Source organism: Phocoena phocoena, chromosome 1 (assembly GCF_963924675.1).
Source record: "Phocoena phocoena chromosome 1, mPhoPho1.1, whole genome shotgun sequence".
In the NCBI taxonomy this organism is placed as follows: domain Eukaryota; kingdom Metazoa; phylum Chordata; class Mammalia; order Artiodactyla; family Phocoenidae; genus Phocoena; species Phocoena phocoena.
Window position 1 is genome coordinate 98,420,825 of NC_089219.1, and position 21,749 is coordinate 98,442,573.

The 21,749-nt window shown below is 39.6% G+C and overlaps 1 protein-coding gene across 1 annotated transcript; it reads left to right on the forward strand.

Moving 5' to 3' along the window:
- The first annotated feature begins 61 nt into the window (after positions 1 to 61).
- On the forward strand, positions 62 to 14,192 carry ATP5PB (ATP synthase peripheral stalk-membrane subunit b). The gene is made up of 7 exons (XM_065879446.1): positions 62 to 199; positions 477 to 513; positions 4,120 to 4,265; positions 7,033 to 7,196; positions 7,585 to 7,710; positions 12,535 to 12,714; positions 13,775 to 14,192. The coding sequence occupies exons 1-7, from the start codon at positions 160 to 162 to the stop codon at positions 13,850 to 13,852; spliced, it is 771 nt and encodes a 256-aa protein (XP_065735518.1). The 5' UTR covers positions 62 to 159; the 3' UTR covers positions 13,853 to 14,192.
- Positions 14,193 to 21,749: the final 7,557 nt, after the last annotated feature.

Sequence of the window (21,749 nt, forward strand, 5' to 3'; positions counted from 1 at the left end):
AAAAAAAAAAAAAAAAAAAAAAAAGACCGGAAGTTGATGAAAAGGGCACGATGTTCTCTTCTCGCGAGACTTGTGAGCGACCATCTTGTTTTTGCCCTGACAGAGTCTCCTGTAGCGGTCACTGGGGCGCGAAGACTGTTGTGTGGACGCTATTTGAAAATGCTGTCCCGGGTGGTACTTTCTGCCGCCACCGCAGCAGGTGAGAGGTACAGACCCTAGTCCAGGCTAGCAGAGTGATTGCAAACCAGCGCGTCTAGGGTTACTTGGAGCGGGTGGGAGGAAAGGGGATGAAAGGCGCGGCGGGATTTGGGCCTGCGTGAAGAGTTGATTAGTGCCGCTCAGAAGGAGAGTGTGGGGGTCTCGGGGGATAGGAATGGGGGACGCATGGCCTTAGTGATTGGGCTCCGCGGGGACCGAGGAAGGGGCAAACCAGATTTCACAGTGACCTTGCTAACCTGTGCCTTGTGTATTTCTAGCTCCCTCTCTGAAGAACGCAGCCCTCCTCGGTCCAGGGTAAGTGTAAGGGGTGTAATACTCCCTTTTGTCCTTGTTTTATCACCTATTTCACTTCTGGGTAATCTGTTCTTAGCTTTGGGCCGGTAATTACCTTTCTTTAGGTTATTTTGGAACGCTTCAAGTCTCATTCAAACATGTGTGCTCCTGTTACTGCCTGGAACACCGTTGTGTCACTTAATGTGTTCTAACTAAACTAGAAACTGGTTTTGGTGTCCCCTAAGCCCCGCCCCTCTCCCTTGTGACCTTCAGCTAGGCACAGCTGCGGCATCCCTAGTCGGGGTTACTAGATTGCATACCCTAGGACAGGTTTTGTTAAATAAAACAATGAAGCATATTGTTTTTAATCTGCCTCCCAGATTCCAGCTTTTACTGTCAGGTCAAAGAAATTATTCGTCGTTTCAGTAGATATTTATCTTGCCACGCACATAACCGAACATAAAAAAATTTGACAGGTGCTGCCTTCGTGGACCTCACTCACAGTCTACCAGAGGAGGCAGCTATAAAGTGGTATTTTACAGTGAGGATTCCAAAGCTGAAAGAGGGTACACCGGGCTCCTCCACTTAAAAGTGGGACCTTACTGTGGGACCTTAATTTCCCCTTCTGCCAAATAGAATAGTACATTACGGATTGTGAAAATTAAGAGAGTTAATTCCTGGGAACCCTAAAAACAGTGCTTGGTACATAGTATGTGCTTAGTAAATATTAGAAGGTGTTACTGATATTTCATAAAATGTCAGTTTTCTTTGGGATTTCTCTTTTTACTTCCAGACTTAGTCCTAAATCTTGAAAAATTTGATAACAATCCTGTAGCTTGAAAAAGTGGCTTTGGTTTATCTGTAACTTTGTATAAGCAATAAAATGAGGCTATAATTGGCTGCTTCCAACTTCTCAGAGAAGAAAGACTCCATATAGACAAGTAAATAATTGTAATATAGATAATATATACAAAATGCAAAGAACATCCTTGATTTCTCTTTCACATTTCATGTCTAATGCATTAGTAAGGCTCTTTCTCCAGATGATATCCAGACTCTGACCACTTCTTCCACTACTACTGCTACTGGAGTGTGAACCACCATCACGTTTCACCTAGGCTATTTCAGTTGTCTCCTAACTAGTCTCCTTGAATCTATATTCTTGTCCCATTACAGGCCATCCTCACAATAGCCACAGGGATTCTGTCAGTCCCCCGACCCTTCCCCTACAGAGCCCTCTAGAGCTGCCCATCCCACTTGAAATCAAATCCAAACTTACCTTAACACAGAAAGTTCAACATGAGTTGACCCCATCCTACCTCTTGATTTACCTTCTTACATTCTCTTTTAAGCTCATTCTCTAGCCTTACTGGCCTTCTTGCTATTCCTCTGAAAACTGCCAAGCTTATTGTTGCCTCAGGATCTTTGTACTTGCTCTTCTCTCTTTTCCCCAGGTCATTGGCTCAAATGTCATCTGATCTACCAAAAAAGCCTTTCCCTCACTCCATTGCTCTTTAGCCCCTTCCTTCACCTATTTTTTTTCATGGCACTTAAACTGTCTGAAATTGTGTATGGACCTATACACTCACACTTCCCAAACCCCCGCTAGAATATCAGAGGCTGGGACTTTGTCTGCTTATTGTTATACTCCCGGTACCTAATATAAGCAGAAAGTCAGTAAATGTTTTGTTGAGTGAGTAATTGTCAACTCAAGATTGGAAGGCCTTTATAAAGGATATACTCAAGATGTTCTGAAGGCTGGTTGGTCTTGGCAGTCATACCAGGCAGAAGGAGCAACATGAGGTTTTTTTTTTTTGGTTTTTGAAAGCTGTAAGTAGTTCCATATGGCTGGAGAGTAGGAGAATGAAGGAAGATGAGGATATAAAATTTGACAGGTGCTGAATCACGTATGCTGTATTAAGTAGTTTGTTTTCTGTGGGCAGGAGAGAGCCTGTTGAAGAGTTTTAAAGTCAAATTTGCATTTTAAAAACTTACAAAGCAGCAGGGAGGGGGCTAGGTTCAAGGGGTATTTGAGGAAGAGCCAAGAGAACAGATTTGGGGTTACTTACTTGTTTAGGCAGGAGTAGATGAGGGCTTGAAGTGAGACAGCCAGTTAGGGAGAGGATTTGTGTTCCCCTAAAGCAAGTTCTTTAGTGCTATGATTTAAGTCAGTGGTTCTCAACCTGGGGTAGTTTTGCCCTCCCAGGGACTTTTGGCAATGTCTGGAGACATTTTTGGTTGTCACCACTGGGTAGGAGGGGGGATGCTACTGGCATCTGGTGTACAAAGGCCACAGGGATCCTCCTAATTACTCTAAGTGCACAGAACAGCCTTCCACAGCAAAGAGTTGTCAGTAGTGCTGAGGTTTAGAAACCCTGATTAAAATGAAAGAATCTTGAGCATGATTCTCAGATTTCAAAAGTTGGTGAGGTAACTCAATACATCGGGAAGCAGAAATAATATTCAAAAGACAGGCAGTGAACAATAATCAATGAAATAGTGTAAACTCTTACATTGCAAGGAGATAAGAGAGAGGGGAGGTGAGGGACAAAAACATACTTAGAATTTGAAGGGGATTTAGCTCGACAGCCGATATGAAAAGGCTAGAGGATTTTATTTCATCAGAATCCTATGTACCAGTATGCTGTAACTGCTACAGATACAATCTTAGGCTACTTTAAAGAGAAGAATAGTTCGCAGATCCATGATAATAGTACGGTGGTTCAAGCCCAGTGATGGCAATAGCAAGTTCTCAATATGTATTGATATTTGTAGGGTGAATGAATTAGTCAAGCTATATTTCAGTTCAGTATTATGTTCAGTTCTGTATACTTCATTTTTGTAAACAAAACCAGTTTGCTGCTTGTGGACAGTCAGGATTGTGAAGGAACTGAGATGTTTAACCCAGATACATGAGTGTTAATTTACATAGAAGAATAATATTAGAACCAATGGATAGAGGTTTCAAGGATGTATGTAGCAGTTCAATTCAAAGGATGATTATAGTTAGAGCTATCCAACACTGAAAAAGCATGTTTCACTTAGTGGTTATTTAGCACCCCAATACAGAGAATATTCAAAAAGGTCAAAGTTCTTGCCATCAGGGAGCTCACAACACAGTGGACATGTAATAGCTAACCACTTACATAAAACTTTACCATATGCCAAGCACTATTCTATATACTTTACATTTATTAACTCAGTCAATCCTCACAGCATCTCTCTAAGGTCATATTCTTTGTTCCTGCTTTACTTTAGAGAAATCAGAGACTACAAAAGCATATATTAAAATTTGAACCCAGATAGCCTCGCTGCAGAGTCTATGTTCTTACATAATTCATTGCTAGTAATAGACATATAAAGTGCTAGACAGATGACCCGTGAGACTTAACAGAAGGGATTCTAGTATTGGGTAGAAGGTTACATACAGCTTTAAGTAAGTTGTTTCCCCTTATCACACAGCTAATTATGGGACCCTAACCTTCCTGTTCTTGGTCTGTTCTGTTCCCATTAAGACAGTGGGAAACAGCCTCAATCCTCACCCCTATTTGTTCTTTTCTACAGTTGTTCATACATTGTGTTCTCTTTAAAGTATAGGCTTTAAATTTGTGTAATTCCTACCTGTAGGGTATTGCAGGCAACAAGGATCTTTCACAAAGGGCAGCCAAGTCTTGCCCCTGTACCACCTCTTCCTGAATATGGAGGAAAAGTTCGTTTTGGGCTGATCCCTGAGGAATTTTTCCAGTTCCTTTATCCTAAAACTGGTGTAACAGGTGAGCATTTGCCCAATGTTTGATAGTATGTTTAGATGGTATGGTTTATGTTAATCTAGCGTTTTAGTGGTCTCTTAACCTCTTCCACATGTACCAGAAAAATCAAGTCAGTTGTTTTTAAAGTAAAGTGTGGAAGTGATTCAATATAAGAATTGATTTGGTTGCTTTAACTTGTCTTTGGAATAAATTTGTTTGGGATTTTAACTTGATTTTATAACATTGTCTCCATTTCTTGTTACACCAAATTTATTGACTGCCTGCTGTATGCTAGGCACTGTTCTAGGCATACAGTGGTGAACTAAAGTGCCTGCCATCATGAAACATACATTCTTTTGTAGGATAGACAATAAGGAAATGAGTAACTGGGGAATTCCCTGGCGGTCCAGTGGTTAGGACTCGGTGCTTTCACTGCAGGGGCCCGGCTTCCATCCCTGGTCAAGGAACTAAGATCCTGCAAGCCGCACAGAGCGGCCAAAAAAACCAAAATTGAGTAACTGTATAATACATTTTCAGGTAATGATAGAAAGAGCTGTGGATTAAAATAAAGCCAGGTAAGGCAATAGAGACTCCGTGTTGTATGTATAATTACGAAAAAAGAGCTGGACCATATTTATCAGGGTTTTTTTTCCCTTTTAAAAAGGCATAGGGACTTCCCTGGTGCCGCAGTTGTTAAGAATCCGCCTGCCAATGCAAGGGACACAGGTTCAAGCCCTAGTCCGGGAAGATCCCACATGCCACGGAGCAACTAAACCCATGCGCCACAACTACTGAGCCTGCGCTCTGAAGCCTGCACACCTAGAGCCCCTGCTCCGCAACAAGAGAAGCCACCGCAGTGAGAAGCCTGCGTGCCGCAACTAGAGAAAGCCCGTGCACAGCAACGAAGACCCAACGCAGCCAAATAAATAAATAATTTTATTTAAAATAAATAAATAAAAAGGCATAAACTGTACTGAAACCTCACATTTTTATAATACGATATGCTTTCACTTTATTTAATCCATACAACAGTTCTATGAAGACTTTCTCTTTTTTTTTTTTTGCGGTATGCGGGCCTCTCACTGTTGTGGCCTCTCCCATTGCGGAGCACAGGCTCTGGACGCACAGGCTTAGCAGCCATGGCTCACGGGCCCAGCCGCTCCACGGCATGTGGGATCTTCCCGGACTGGGGCACGAACCCGTGTCCCCTGCATCGGCAGGCGGACCCTCAACCACTGCGCCACCAGGGAAGCCCGAGACTTTCTTTTTTTTTAATAAATTTATTTATTTATTTTTGGCTGCATTGGGTCTTCGTTACTGCTTGCAGGCTTTCTCTAGTTGTGGTGAGCAGGGGCTACTCCTTGTTGCGGTGTGCCAGCTTCTCACTGTGGCGGCTTCTCTTGTTGCAGAGCACGGGCTCTAGGCACACAGGCTCAGTAGTTGTGGCTCGCGGGCTCTAGAGCGCAAGCCCAGTAGTTGTGGCGCACGGGCTTAGTTGTTCCGCGGCATGTGGGATCTTCCCGGACCAGGGCTCGAACCAGTGTCTCCTGCGTTGGCAGGTGGATTCTCAACCACTGTGCCACCAGGGAAGCCCTATGAAGACATTTTTATTACCCAGAACTAGAAAACAAAGAATTTGCTGAGATTTATTCTCTCTTTAGTGACTGAGTTGGACTTAAACACAGGTTCTACAGTTAAGTTTAGTGTTCTTTCTACTACATGCACTGCCTCTCTTGCTGTACCCAAATATTGCTATGACCATGAAACATTGAAAACCAAAGTTTTTTTTTTTTTCATCTCTCCAGGGAGTGGCCTAAGGTAGCATTTCTGTAACTAAAATTGCAAGAAACATTAATTTCCTCAGACCTCCATAGCTGATAAAAATGCTACATATGATAGGCCTTTCTTATCAATTCACATTTAAAATTTATACATTGAAGGCAAATTTTTTTAAAAAATGAACTGTTGAAACTTTGTACGGGAAACTGGGTAAAATACATTTGAGAATGTAACCCTTTTATTCTCATAGTACATCCTAACATCCTTTGGTACGTGTATTGCTCAAAAACATTGTAAACTGCTTCCCCAAAGACCTGCTTTGACCTTACCTAGCATCTAATGAGGCATAGAGGAAAATCCTAAAGAAATGTACCTTATGGTTTGTGTCCTTTCAGAATTCATGGCCTGGTTAAAGAAAAGGATGGCTATATTTGAAGCATTATAATAAGACACTACAGGAGTTGAGCATCCTGTTATTTAGTTCTTTTACATACATGCTTCATAGTTGTATCTGTTTTGTTTGTTTATTTCCAGTGTCAGGTTCCTATTCAGTAAATAGGCAAGAGTGGATAAATTTTATTCTGACCAATGTCCCCACTCAATAAATAGTATATTTTGCTGCCCAGATTACTTCTGGAAGTAACCTAGCATCTTTATAAAATACTTCCTGTTTGTTGAGCAATTGTACCAGATACTTAATATACATTATTTCTCAATTTCATCAACCCTATGAGGAAGGTACTATTCCCATATTACAGTTAAGGAAACTAAGCTCAGAGATCATCTGTTGTATTGCTCAGTGTTTTATAAGTTGCAGCGTCAGATTTCCATGGGTCCAGATCCTCATTCTTGCAACCCTACCATACTGGTTCTCATCTAGTGTTCCGTCTTTGAATCTGATTATTTAAAATCGTTATTAACTTTGTCTTCAACTAATTAAATACAGAAGTATCTCTGTCTTCCCCTTTTAGACATAGCATATCCATCATAAAATAACTTTTTCTTCTTTTAGGACCCTACGTGCTCGGAACTGGGCTTATCTTATATTTACTCTCCAAAGAAATATATGTGATAACTGCAGAGACCTTCTCTGCCATTTCAGCAATAGGGGTGCTTATCTATTTAGTTAAAAAATATGGTGCCTCTATTGGTGAATTTGCTGATAAACTCAATGAGGTAAGAACCATAAACCTTATTTCCCATTTTAGACCGTAGTAGTCGTGTCAAAGCCGTCAAGTGATGTTTTTGGTATGAATGATAGGGGCAGAGCATATAGAAATGAATCTAATTATAATGATTTCAGTTATAAGTGTTAATGTTATTACTAACTTGAGATCAAGTTTTAAAAATCTACCAAACTTTCTCCAGCTTTTCCATAGTTTTGTTCATTCAACAAGATACTGCATAGCTATTTTTGGCAACTCTTTTCAAGGATTTGTATAGTTCTCCCTATGTGTGGGTGTTTTCACAAATGAGGGGTATGACTTCGAGGAAGCATAAAATGAAACTTTTTTATTACCCTTGGTACTTTCACTGATCTTTGTTGTAAATATCATAATTGTAGCAAAAAATTGCCGAACTGGAAGAAGTGAAACAGGCTTCCATCAAACAAATCCAAGATGCAATTGATCTGGAGAAGTCACATCAGGCACTGGTTCAAAAGCGCCATTACCTTTTTGATGTCCAGAGGGTAGGTTTCAGAACTTTCTAAGGCAAGTGAAGTTACTCATTTGTGTGCATTTAACACAAAAATTAGAATCTTATGAGGAATAGTTGGATAAGTTGAGCATATTTTGTTTAGAAAAGAGAATATTTGGGTGGGGATCTAAATAGCAGTTACAGCTATTAACTATACAGTGGACCTATGAAGTAGAAAAATAACTAGAATTATACTCTAAAACTAGAAAGAGTAAAAAGTATAAAAGGACACATTTTGAATCCACACAGAGGGAAAATAATTCATTAAGTTATAGCAGATTAAAAAATGGCATTCACTGTAAAATACAGTAGGTGAAATGTATGCTGTGCATTTCATACATGCTCGCTATAAGAAAGTCTTACTTAACATACTTGCTATAAGAAAATCTGATACCTTACATTCCAAATTCACAAAGCAGATTCAGATGGCCGGAGAGCTTTTTACTATGATCAAAGCATAATTAGATTCTAAAATATTTAGTTTCTAAAACAACTTTAGGAACGTGTTTAAGCATTTTGTTGTTATTTTCTTTGAGCCCAGTACTTTTTGCCTGATATTTAAAGTGAGATGAGCTTATATTGAAATTTTATGTATAGAAACACCTATGAAATGAAAAATTAGGTGCTAAGGTAAAATAAGTATCTGAAATATTAAGGGTTTGGGCCAGTATTTCCTAGTGTAGTCTCGGTACCATGTGCATCAGTCATCTTTGATGCAAATATTTGGACCCATTCCAAGACCTGTGAGATTAGAACCTCTGTTAGGAGCTATCCAAGAGTCTGTATTTTTTTTAAATAGGATCCTGAGAGATTCTTAAGCACATAAATGTTTGAAATCCTTGGAAATGTTTAAAATATCTTTCCGTGCAGATTTAGGTTACAATCTAAATGCTTCCTGCCTCATAGAAACTATGTATGCACAAACAAAATCTGGCTTTTGAAGATGTAGCTTTTTTATAAGATTCCAATGATAGTCATTAAAATTTTTATTTATTTATGAAATACTTAATAGGTATATTTTATATGTGGACACTGGTCAAGGCAACGTCCTGGGAATACAGCAGAGAGCAAAACAAAGTCTGCCTTCCTGGCATCTCTCTCCTAGTCAGGGGTTGAGAGAAGGACAGGAGAAAAATAATTAAGCAGATGTGAATGTCAACTGGTATGAAGTACATGTAGAATAATGAACTTATGTTAAAGGAAAAGAGATTTTAGAAGGAGGGAGTTACTGTTTTTATTGGGCAGGCTAGAAAGGCTTCTAATGTGATATTTGAATAGTGACCTGTCAAAGTGATGGTTCAGGCTGTGTGGATTTCTGAGGAAATAGTATTCCAGGCAGAGGGAAGAACAATTGCAAGGGCCCTAATCCTGGAAGCTTGCTTGGTATAGACAAGGAAAAGTAAGGAAGCCACTGTAGCTGAAGTGGAATGAGTGAGGAGGAAGGTAAAAGGAAGCAAGGCAGAGAGTGGCCAAGGGCTAGGTCATGTAAAGTCTTACAGGCTTCTATGAGAACTTTGACTTGTACTCAGAATGAGAGAGAAAGTCATTGAATCTTTTAGGCAGAGGAGTGATACGATCTTGCTCGTGTTTTGAAGGGCGACTCTGATTGCCTTGTTGAAAGTAGCCTTCAATCTTGTATGCATTGGTTCGAAATGCCAGTGAGTTAGCCAAATAGAGTTGTTAGGTAGACCATTAGATATATGAGTCTGGAATCACTGGGGAGAATTCCAGACTGGAGATGAGGGAATCATGAGCTTACAAGAGGCACAGCTGTAAGACTGGAACATGAAGGAAAATAACTGGAGGAAACAAGGATTATTTTAATTTGTAGTTGCCCTACTTATGGTCAAGTAGTAAGGGTCTAAGAGTTTGGCATAGGATTTAGCAACATGGAGGTTGGTGACCTTGGTAAGGGCTATTTGAGTAAGTTAAAGGAAAAAAAAAATGGAAGAAAAGAAATTGGAGTCTGAGTATAGATCACTGTCAGAATTGTGAAGGAGTTGTACTGTATTGGGCAAAGAAATTACTCAGTAGCTCGGAAGGTAGGATGTAGTAATCAAAAGAGATTTTTTAAAAGATGGAAAGTATAACTTCATGTTAGCATCTGATAGAAGTTAGTAGAGAGAGAAAAATTGATGCAAGAAAGGGGTGGGGGTAGGGAGGAATTTGCTGGAGCAATGTCCTTCAGTAGGCCAGAGAGTTTAGAATACACAGGTGGAAGGGTTGGCTTCAAGAGCAGAGACAGTTTAGCCATAGTTAAAGAAAGGAAGGCAAAGTATGTGAGTATGGGTCCAGGTAGATTGGTTTATATGGTGGTAGAAGTTTGTGAAGTTCTTTGTTTCCTTTTTCTCAGTGAAATAGGAAGGTAGGTCATTTGTTGAAAAGGAAAGTAGTCAAGGAGATATACTAGAGATTTCAGGAGAAAGAAGAACAGGAGAGTGAATGGACTAAAAAAAAAAAAAAAAAAATGTACCTAGAAGTATTAAGGGCCTACTTGAGATTAATATCTCAAGGCTTTATATAAAACAGGCAGACCTATAAGGATTCTCATTACAGACTAGAAGATGACAATATACCTGTCACCATTACTAATTCAATGTTATTCTGGCAGTAGTAGCTGATATTAGAGAAGAGAAAGAAATAAGTACAAAAATTAGAAAACATAAAGTTATCCTTACTTATAGATTACCTGATTATGTACCTCGGAAAGCTGAGAGAATCAACATAACTCTTAAAACCATAAGCAAATTCAGTAAGGTATCTGGGTACAAAATTAATATCTAATAAACAAAATCAGTAGCCTTCTGTATATAAATATCAGTTAGAAAATATAAGAGAAAAAGGTAAACCATTTAGGAAGACATACCTAGGAGTAACTTAACTAGAAATATACAGTCTTTTTACTTTGAAAAATGTGAAATGCTTGTGAGGTATAAGGTTCTAAGAACCTAGACTCAATAATATAAGGATATCAAATTTTCCCTACTTTAATCTCTAAATTTTACACATTCCTAGAAAGAAAATACTAATAGACTAGGAGTAAGGGGTGTTGGGACTTGAACAAATTATTACTAGAAAAAGTAAAAAATATTCAGGAGTATTCTGAAAAAGAGAAGTAGTGAACAGTCCAACCAAATATTAAAGCAAAAAGAGCAGTAGTGAACAGTCCAACCAAATATTAAAGCTCAAAATTGTAAAGGAACTTTAAATAAATAGCTTGGCACACTACATGAATAGAAAGTCAGATTGGCACAGCACTTGAGAGAGAGGGTCTAGAGATAGACCTAAACTCATAAGGTAGTTTAGATCGGTGACATTTTCATCTTAGAGGGGAAAGACAGACGGGTATCTTTGTAGGTACAGAGTTGTTTTCCTACTTTTTGCCTTATACCAAAACAAATTTAAGATGAATTAAAGATCTTTAGATAAGAAATGAAACCATAAAAGTAGAAAAAGAGAACATGAAAAACAATACAATACCCTTGGAACGGCAAAGCCTTTCTAATAAAAACAAAATGCAGAAACTTGTGTGGTGACGTATGTTAACTAGACCCATTGTGGTGATCATTTCACAATATATACAAATACCGAATCATTGTGTTTGTATGCCTGAAATTAATGTAATATTGTATGTCAGTTATACTTCAATTTTTAAAAATCCAGGAACTATAAGAGGAAAAATTAAGTTGATCTCATTAAAAATTTAAGTTTTACATGTAGAGGTTACCATAAACAAAGTTAAGAGACAAACTAGGAAGAACACATGCATTCCATATGACACAAAAGGGTAGTTACCTTAGGATAGACCAACATCCCAGTAGAAAACTAGGTGTAGGACATGCACAATTTATAAAAATGTAAGTAAATGTAAATGGCTTCTAAATATGTAAATTTTCTCCTTAGATAATGACAAATTGATATTTTTTTCTGCTTATCAGAATAGTCGAGAGTAAAATGTTTTATAAACACCATTGGCCAGGGTTTAGAGTAACAAGCATTTGTGTTGCTGGTGAGAGTATGAAGCAGTACAACTTTTCTGTGGAATTGGACAGTGTTAATCACAAGTTAAAATGGATCTTTAAGAGCCTGGGCTTTGTAGCCTGACTCTTTGTAGTCAGGTCTTGGCTTCACAGTTCATTTGCTCTATAACCTTGGACAAATTTCTTAGCCTCTGCCTCTGTTTCTTCCTCACTGTAAAATGAGTATAATAATAGTAACTATCCCATGGTGTGATTTTAAGATTTAATTGAATTGACACACAGTGTTTAGAACATAGTAGGTACTCAACAGTTATTAGCTATTATTTGACCCAGCAAGTATCCACACATAAGTGCAAAGACACATACAATATACGCAGCAGCATTATTTGTTAAAGAATTGGAAGCAACCTAATCTATTAATAGAGCTTAAATAAATTATGGATTATGAGACACCAAAATAGTAGAATCCAATGTAACTTTTAAAATCAAGGTGGGTCTTTGTGTCATAATCAGTAAAAGTGATGTTCGTGTGTGTACATATACCTATGTTTTGTTTATTAAATATTTCTGGGAGAGAATACAAGAAATAGAGGAAGATGGTAGCCTATGGAGGGGCTGGAGGAGACTTATTTTTTACTGCATATACTTTTAAATATATTTTTACTATATGCTGTTAGAATTTTTCTACCACATGCATGTGTTACCTATTCATATTAAACAAATGAATTTTGCATAAAATACAGGTAATGATGGGTATTCTAATGGGCAGAATCCTCAGAATGGAAGTGATCCTTTTACTGTGCAAACAGTTTTCATCACTTCTTAATTTTCTTCAGAATAACATTGCCATGGCTTTGGAAGTTGCTTACCGGGAACGACTGCATAGAGTATACAAGGAGGTAAAGAATCGCCTGGACTATCACATCTCTGTGCAGAATATGACACGTCAGAAGGAACAAGAGCACATGATAAACTGGGTGGAGAAGAACGTGGTACAGAGCATCTCTGTGCAGCAGGTACATGATGTTTTGAAGCTTCTGGAGTTGTACTGATATCTCTGACAGGATAAAAATAGCTGGTAAGGAGTCTTTAGCCTAGAGACATTGGGGTGGTCCTGGTTCACTTTTCTGGTTAGTGGTAACCTAGAAGATGCTGTACAACTGCCTTGGTAGGTTGCCTCCCTCAAAGTTTGGCTTCCAAAGAGTCTCTCACCTCATGGACCAAGAAGAGTGGAAAGATGGTTGAGAACACTCGTTGAACAGACGTATGTTCAAGTTCCAACATTTGGGAAATATTAAGCAACATATTCCATTTCTCTGTAAAACAGAGGCTGGACAAGTCTACTTCTGAGCCTCTACCATTTTCTGAATAATTCCATGATTTCCATTCCATGCCATTTCCTCTTGCCAGCCACTTAATTCATTGGTCTTGAACAGAAATGTTTTCTATTTTTTACCTAAATGTGATTTCCTTTTTAAATTGTATGTTCTTTATTTACTTTTGACTTTATTTCTTCTTTCCTAGATTTATAGTATACTTAGGCATTTCTGATCATTTTCTGCATAACCATGCAGGACTAGAAAAACAGGGTCTGTCAACATTTAATGCCTTGGGTTTTTTAAAATAAAATGTCTTTTACATAAAAGTGTTATACTTATTTAAGAAACTTGAAAAGACAAAAGTATACAAAAGAGACTAAAAGTTATTTTTATTCTTTCTTAACATTCTCTATTACTAATGTTTGTTAGGTTGGTATTTTTCAAGCAGCTGTTAGCTGTAAAACCTAACATCAGTGGCACATGGTTACAGGAGTATCTAGCTTCAACCTCTAAACAGGTTTCACTCATGAAAGCTATGAGCCAGGGGACTTTAAATTCCCTCCATTTGCTTAAAATAAATTTTGCATCTCCCCCATGTTAAATAATTAAAGAATTTTTTGTAGTCTGTCATATTAAGCCAGTAATCCATCTTGAGATTCCGAGGAACCTCTTATAGGAGGTATCCTTTAGAATTACAGTGTTTATACCCTTCCATGGTTTGAAAAGTTCTAACCAGCTTTCTCTTTCCTTATCACAGGAGAAGGAGACAATTGCCAAGTGCATTGCAGATCTAAAGCTGCTTGCAAAGAAGGCTCAAGCACAGCCAGCTCTGTAAATGCATCTGTCCCAATTGAGACAGCTAGAAACAGTTGACTGACTAAATGGAAACTAGTCTATGTGACAAAATCTTTCTGTATTGCTCTATACTGAAGTTAGTTTCCCTTTCCTAAAAATGAAAAGTTTGAGTTTCATATAATGAGAGAATTAAAACAATCTATTGGCCAGTAAGATGTTTCTCTCATCCTTCTTGCTCTGCATTTTCAGTTGTTCCATGATCACTTTTGAATAAGCAGTTTGCTTTGAATAAAGTTTGGTACCTGACTAAAAATTGTCAAGTTAGAGTTTAAATTTGAATTAATTCAGCCATCTTACAATAAAGTGACCGTTGAAACAAAGTTTTTCAAGATGCATAATTTTCTGAAATGTTATTTCAACATTTATTATATGGCTAAAAATTAAAGATGTCATTGAGCTGATAATATTGTTTATAAAACTTAGTGGTAAGCTATTTCTTGCTGACAGGTTATGGAGAATTTAAAACTTTTCAGTATTCTTAAAATAACTAAAGGAAATCTTGTATATCAAATTATATCATTGACTTTATTTTCATTTTAGTAGTATGTCAACAGAAAATATTATGGACTCAATGTGTCATAAAATCACTGAAGAATCCAGCAGATAGTTAGAAGATTCTGCCCTTCCATTGGTTTGTCTATATTTAATTCTCCCATAGTTGTATAAGGATTTACTTGTAAACAGATGGATAACTTACATAATAGGAAATATTTGAAAATACGTACCATATGGATAATTGCCATTTTCATTGACTTCCTAAGGTTTTAATGATATAACAGTCATTTAAGTCAGTATTTATTTATTGATTGATGGCTAATGTATTCATCTTATATAGAAATCAGACTGGTATCATTATTAAGATGTTACTTAAGGGAGATTTTGATAGGGTCAGCAGAGGTGTTCCAAATTATTCATTGAACAAAGAATTGCTGTGGTAAGCACAATCCTGCACTGGTCATACAGAGATAAAAAGTTCCTACCTCAGGGAGTTAAATATCTCCTGGAAAGGCAGTAAGGATATGTGATACAGTACAGATTTTAGGTGTTTTGAGAGTGAAATGACAAGCACCATTTTAGGTAGTCTCAATAACCTCATCAGTTTCCTTGTACATAACTATCAGTCAGCATTCAGTCAGAGAAGCAGAGCTACTAGGATACATGTTTATAGGTAAGGGATTTGACTGTGCTGTCGTGGGAGCTGGTTAAGCAATCTCTGTAAGCTCTTAATCTTTGTTTCTGATGAAGGAACTTGACGTGCATGGAGCAGGCATTTAAGAAGGGAAGGTGGATGTGAAATGGGAGAGGGTAGGAACAAGTGGAAATCACAAGCACGGACTGAAACCCTTGTCAGTTTTTATTACCTCAGATCTTCATGGTATGATTGTCCTGCAAAACGCCAAGCCTTTCCTCACACACCTGGTCCAAAGGTTAGAGAAGCTGAAGGATGACCCAGCGAAGGGTTGGGAAGTTATAGGCCCAGCTACAATTGGTGAGTTAACAGATTAGCACCAGTACGTATAAGCCACAAAGTTGCTTCTTTGCATTCGCAAAGGCAGCTAGGCTAGGCCTGAGGCTGTCAAAAGTCCTCTGGCCAGTCACTTCATAATGAGAACAGTTTCATCTGGGTCTCCTCATAAGGCTATCAGATCCAAGCAGGGACTGACAGTGTGCCCCATGGTCCCCAGAACCAGGGAGCCAGATGAATGACATCTTGTACTCACAGCGACACTTACATGTTTGTATGGATAGCCAACACGATGCTCTGACACCTGGACTTTACTGTTGCAGCCAGCTGTAGAGCATATGCTGCTCCTTTTGGACAAGGATGTGCTGGAGGAGTTTGTTTACCTGTGCCCAAGGAGCATGGTATCACAACGCAAAGTGAAGCCAGTCAGGAATGAAAAGGAGGGAATAAGCTGAGCAGGTTTCCTAGAGGCGAAACTCCAGACTACAGCCCCAAATCTCAACCTTCAGAATACCAGAAATTCATTTCTATGTGGTGGATGTGGTTTGGTATGTACAAATTGGCTGCATGGTAATTGGTTGTGCAGTCTCAAGAGTATCACAGTTAATTTTTAAATGTATGGTATGAAAAAGTTCAATTGTTTGAAGTATTTTTGTATTAGCAAAAGAAATGGATTACATTTGTCAATGATAAAAGGGAAATGTTGGGTTCTTTTGTCATAAATTTTGTAATGACCGTAAAAATAATTTCTAATCCATGATAACTAATAAGAATCTGAAGATCATTCCATCAAGTGGTCAATTACCTAATTCACTGGCTATTCTTAGCATCATTCATGGTGGAATAACCAGATATCTTTCCTGATCTGCTGAAATACGAAGTAGACAGTATCACCTGTGATGTAATCTAGCCAGACGTATTTAACCTGAATCTCTCAGGACTTAAGATGTAAATTCCAGTTTCCAGGAAATGCAGGAGATAGAGGGACATTATAAATGACACCAGGGGAAGTAATTAAATTAGGGATTATGCTTCCATTTATTGGGTCATAGTGTTTTTCATTAAAATTTTTAATGTTCTCTGTTATGGTCCTGTACCTTTTTTTGTAAGATTTATTCTAAAGACTTTCTATTCTTTATTAAGATTATAAAACGTACCTGGCTTAAAAGTAAATTTTCTGTTTGTTGGAGTAAGAAAATTAAGATTCTGATTCCTGCAACTTTGTTGCTGAGGTTAAATGCAATTAAGATGCAAAATCCTATAACATTTGCTTCCAGTAATGGTGGACTAGGTAATTCAGACCAGCTCTCCTACTGAAGAAATTTTTCGCATCTGGGTGAAATATAAAACATATCTTAAAAATATTAAAGCACCGGAGGGCCCTAGAGATTGTCATACTGAGTGAAGTAAGTTAGACAAAGACAAATATATGATACCGCTTATATGTGGAATTTTAAAAATGGTACAAATGAACCTATTTACAAAACAGAAATAAAGTCACAGATGCAGAAAACAAACATGGTTACCCAGGGGGAAAGTGTGGGGGAGGGGGGGATAAATTGGGAGGTTGGGATTGACATACACGCACTACTATATATAAAATAGATAACTAATAAGAACCTACTATATAGCATGGGGAACTCTACTCAATACTTTGTAATGGCCTATATGAGAAAAGAACCTAAAACGAGTGCCTATATGTATGTGTATAACTGATTCACTGCTGTACACCTGAAGCTAAGAACACTGTAAATCAACTATACTCCAATAAAAATTAAAAAAAAAAAAATCTCTGCCTAACCTAGAAGTTTTGTAATTTTAGCTCCTACAGGTAAGGATATGTTACATAATTTGTAGATGGTGTGAAATAAAGAGTTTAAGACTTTTTTGTTTTTCATATGAATTCCCAATTGTTTCAGCACAGTCTACTAAAAAGATTATCTTCCCCCCCCCCAAAAAAATAGAATGAAATAAAATAGATAATAAGAACATACTGTGTAGCACAGGGAACTCTACTCACTTCTCCATAATGACCTATATGGGAATAGAATCTAAAAAAGAGGGGACATATGTATATGTATAACTGATTCACTTTGCTGTACAGCAGAAACTAACAACATTGGGAATCATCTCTACTCCAATAAAAATTTAAAAATGTTAAAGCACCAAGAGATCATGAGAAATCATCAGATCAAGAACTGAGAGACAGTGGAAATTCAGAGAGGTGAGGTTAGCCCTCAGGACCATTTTTGTCCTGGGAGCATTTGCCCATCTGAAAGAGACGGCTAAGACACTTAGTCATGTTTTTGGTCGCTTCACAGGGCTAGAGGAACAAAAGATGGAGTCCAGGACCCATCAAGAATAGAGACCCTAGTAAACCACCACTGCCTACCACCACCACTACCATTCGCACAGTCAGCTGCACTCTAGGAATAAAGAAGAAGACAGAAAACCAGCCCTTGGGAGTTCCCTGGTGGCCTAGAGGTTAGGATTCCGGGCTTTCACTGCTGTGGCGTGGGTTCAACCCCTGGTTGGGAAACTGAGATCCTGCAAGCTGTGGGGCGTGGCCAAAAATAAATAAATAAATAAATAACCAGTCCTTAATGAACAGTGTCCTGCTGTGAACAGATGACCCAGTAAAAACTCAAGCCCCGAACTTGGATTAAGGTGATCACAGATTGCTGGTGCCCCCAGGTGGCTGGCAAAAGCAATAGAAGAAGCCTTGTTTGGAGGAAGATAACATGATTCTAGACTTGCACTCCGATCACTACATTACATTGTGTTAAGACTCCATCTTAGCAGGCTGGAGAGAGACTCTCCTGCTGGCCTTGAAGAATCAAACTGCCAGGTTGTGAACTACCTGTGGACAGGACCACATGGCAGGGAACTGCAGGCAGCTTCTAGGACCTGAAGACACACTCTAGCTGACAACCAGGGCCCTCAGTTATACAGCTGAAAGAAAATTTATTTGCCCAGCAAATAGGGGAAGTGGATTTTCCCCAGTCAAGCCTCTGATGAAACCAAGGCCCCAGCTAATACCTGGACTGTAGCCTGGTGAGGCCCTGAAACAGAAAACCCTGTTAAGCTGTGTCCCAGCCTCTAACCCACAGAAACTGTGAGAAAAGAAATGTGTACTGTTTTAACCATCTACGCTTGTGATAATTTGTTATACTGCGATAGAAAACTGATACAGCAAGGATCGCTACCATTTCCATGCAGCATGATTTTTCCTGATTCACCCACTGTGGGTTCCTTTTCAGGGGGTCCAATCCAATTTCCCACTTTGGTGCAGGCTTTAGACTTGGTTTCCTGACCTCATACAAGGTCTTCAGACCCAATCTTCAGGTCACCAAAAATTGGTGGCTATTCCCAGAGCAAACCTTAGCTTCAGGTCTCACTCAACTCTCTTTCTGATCTTTGAGGATTTCCAACATCTAGTTCAGCCATGCATTTTTTTAAATAAATTTATTTTATTTTATTCATTTTTATTTTTGGCTATGTTGGGTCTTCGTTGCTGTACATGGGCTTTCTGTAGTTGCAGTGAGCGGGGGATTCTCTTCGTTGCGGTGCACGGTCTTTTCATTGTTGTGGCTTCTCTTGTTGCGGACCACAGGCTCTAGGTGCATGGGCTTCAGTAGTTGTGGTGCTCAGGCTCAGTAGTTGTGGCACGCAGGCTTAGTTGCTCCACAGCATGTGGGATCTTCCTGGACCAGGGATCGAACCCATGTCCCTTGCATTGGCAGGCGGATTCTTAACCACTGCGCCACCAGGGAAGTCCCCAGCCATGCATTTTTAAATTATGGTGTTTCAAATGTTTTATCCAGCATTTGCTGGTGTTCTTTAACGAGAGGATCTCTTTAAAAGATCTAATCTGCTGTAGGTCTAGGGATTTCCATTCACTCTTTAACCCACTGAAGTCTGACTCCCCACCACTACTACACCCCAAGCTGCTTTAGCAAAAGAGATCAGGATCTCTTCATTTCCAAATTCAATCAACTCTTTCCAGTCCTCATCTTACTCAGCCTCTCTCTCAGCAGCACCTGGCACTGTTGGCCCCAGCTTTTCCTTCCTTCTTTTCCTCCCTGGCTTCTAGTAGCATATGTGTGCTATTACTGCTGTCACTGTTTCCTTGCAATTTCCTTAGCTGACTCCACTTTTTCTGCCTTCCTGTTAAATAGTGGTATTCCTCAGAGTTCTAGGAATGTTTTATTCTCATTCTATAATCTGTACCTGGATGATCTTATCCATCCCCATGGCTTCTATTGATACCATCATGTGTATGCTGATGGCTTCCTAATCTATACCTCACATCTATTAGGCAGGGTAGGTTAGGTTAAGTGGCTTATTCTCTTCCCAAAATCTCAGTAGTGTAACATGAAAAAGTTTATTTCTTGCTCACACAGAATCCACTGCAGGTCCAGGTGATCCTCCAGAGAAACTATCCTCCATACGGTGACTCAGTGATTCAGCTTTAGAGCTTGCAACCTCACCTTCTCATCACAAAATCTCCATAATCACCCTGAAGGGGAAGGGGTCAGAGGAGGTCTTCCTTAAGCAATTAAATGCTTCAACTAAAAGGGAAATACATCACCTTCATTCATAGACCATTAGCCAGAGCTTATCACACGGCACTACTAAACCGCAAATGAGGCTCAGAGGCCAGGAGGAGAGGAGCTCTGGTTAGGGTTGAGAACTAGTACTCCCTACCACACAAATCTAGATCCCTTTCATGAGCCCCCAACCTGTGCATCCAACATCCCTCTCGACATCTCTACCTGAATGCTCCATAGGCACCCTAGACTCAATGTGTCCAAAAGTAAACTCATTATATATGCCCAATCCTACACCCCCCTTCTGTATTCTCACCATCAGTTGGTGATCCAAGGCAGAAACCTGGGAGTTATCTTGAGCTCCCCTCTCTCCCCCTTACCTTCCTCTCACAACTGAAAAAAGACTAGATTCATCATCTTTTTGCCCTACCTCCTCTTCCCCACAGCCTGTGCCTTTAATCAGATCATCCCTGTTTCTCACCTAGAACTCTGCCATACTAAAGGACTCCCTGCCCACTCTCTGTCCCACTGCCCCTCACCAGTCCCTCCTACACTCTGTTGCCCAAACCCAAATGTAATCACGTTACATCCTTCAGCACTGTCTCCATTGCCTCTAAGGTGAAGTTTGTTTAGGGTCCTCCACCATGTGAGCTTGTCCTTCCTCTACAGTCTTTCTCTTTCCATTCCCCATCCCCACCCACCCTCATTCCCTGTAGCACCAGTGACAGTGAAATACTTGCATTTCCCTGAACATCACAAACATGACAAAGCATGTGTTTGCTCAGGCTGTTCCTCTGCCTGGAATATGCTCCCTTCCTCTGTCTGCCTACAAAATGTGATTCATCTTTCAAGATGCAACTCAAACATCATTTTCTCTATGATGCTTTTCTTGACACGCTTGAATTTTCTTTTGTTTTAAAGAAGATGTTGGGGGTAGGAGTTTATTAATTAATTTATTTATTTTTGCTGTGCTGGGTCTTCGTTTCTGTGCGAGGGCTTCCTCTATTTGTGGCAAGCGGGGGCCACTCTTCATCGCGGTGCGCGGGCCTCTCACTGTCGCGGCCTCTCTTGCTACAGAGCGTAAGCTCCAGGCGCGCAGGCTCAGTAGTTGTGGCTCACGGGCCTAGTTGCTCTGCGGCATGTGGGATCCTCCCAGACCAGGGCTCGAACCCGTGTCCCCTGCATTAGCAGGCAGATTCTCAACCAGTGCGCCACTAGGGAAGCCCCACATTCCCTCCTTATTGTGCAACCTGAGCCCTTTCTCTTTGAGTCCCACTCCATCCTGTATGTCTGACACAGCATCTACAACATTTCATTACACTTACTCCCGAACTTAACAGTAATGTTTGGGTCATAGTAAGTGCTCAGTAAATGTCTGATTAATTAATCCTCACTCTAAGTCTGGAACTACTGCTGTTTCCTTCTCTGGCTGCTCTTCCTCCTTCTGCCCTTTGGAGATATCTCTGATCATAGTCTTCGACTTTTTATCCTCCCTTGTTTTTTCTACCACGCTCCTAAACGTCTCTCAAGTTCATTTACATTTCTTTGTCTCTCCGCTGCTACCTACCGCCCTAGTCCAAGTTGCTATTATCCCTCAACTGGATCACTGTAATAATCTCTTAGCCAGTCTTGTCATATCTATTCTGGCTCCCTTCCAATTTATTCTCACCCCCCCCACCCCCAGTTTTTGTGATTGTTTAGAAAGCAAGTCTGATCACATCACCCTTGTTTAAATACCTTCAGTGCAGATAAGCCCACCTTTCTTGTCATAAAGACAAAAGCTCTCAGGGAACTGGCCCCCGCCTGGTTCTTAAACTTCATCCCCATCATACTCCATACCCACCCCCAGCACCCCAGCATCA

Coding starts and splice junctions, on each gene's coding strand:
- ATP5PB (XM_065879446.1), top strand. CDS start 160: ATGCTGTCCCGGGTGGTACTTTCTGCCGCCACCGCAGCAG. Junction 200..476: donor TTCTGCCGCCACCGCAGCAG/GTGAGAGGTACA, acceptor GTGTATTTCTAG/CTCCCTCTCTGAAGAACGCA. Junction 514..4,119: donor GCAGCCCTCCTCGGTCCAGG/GTAAGTGTAAGG, acceptor TCCTACCTGTAG/GGTATTGCAGGCAACAAGGA.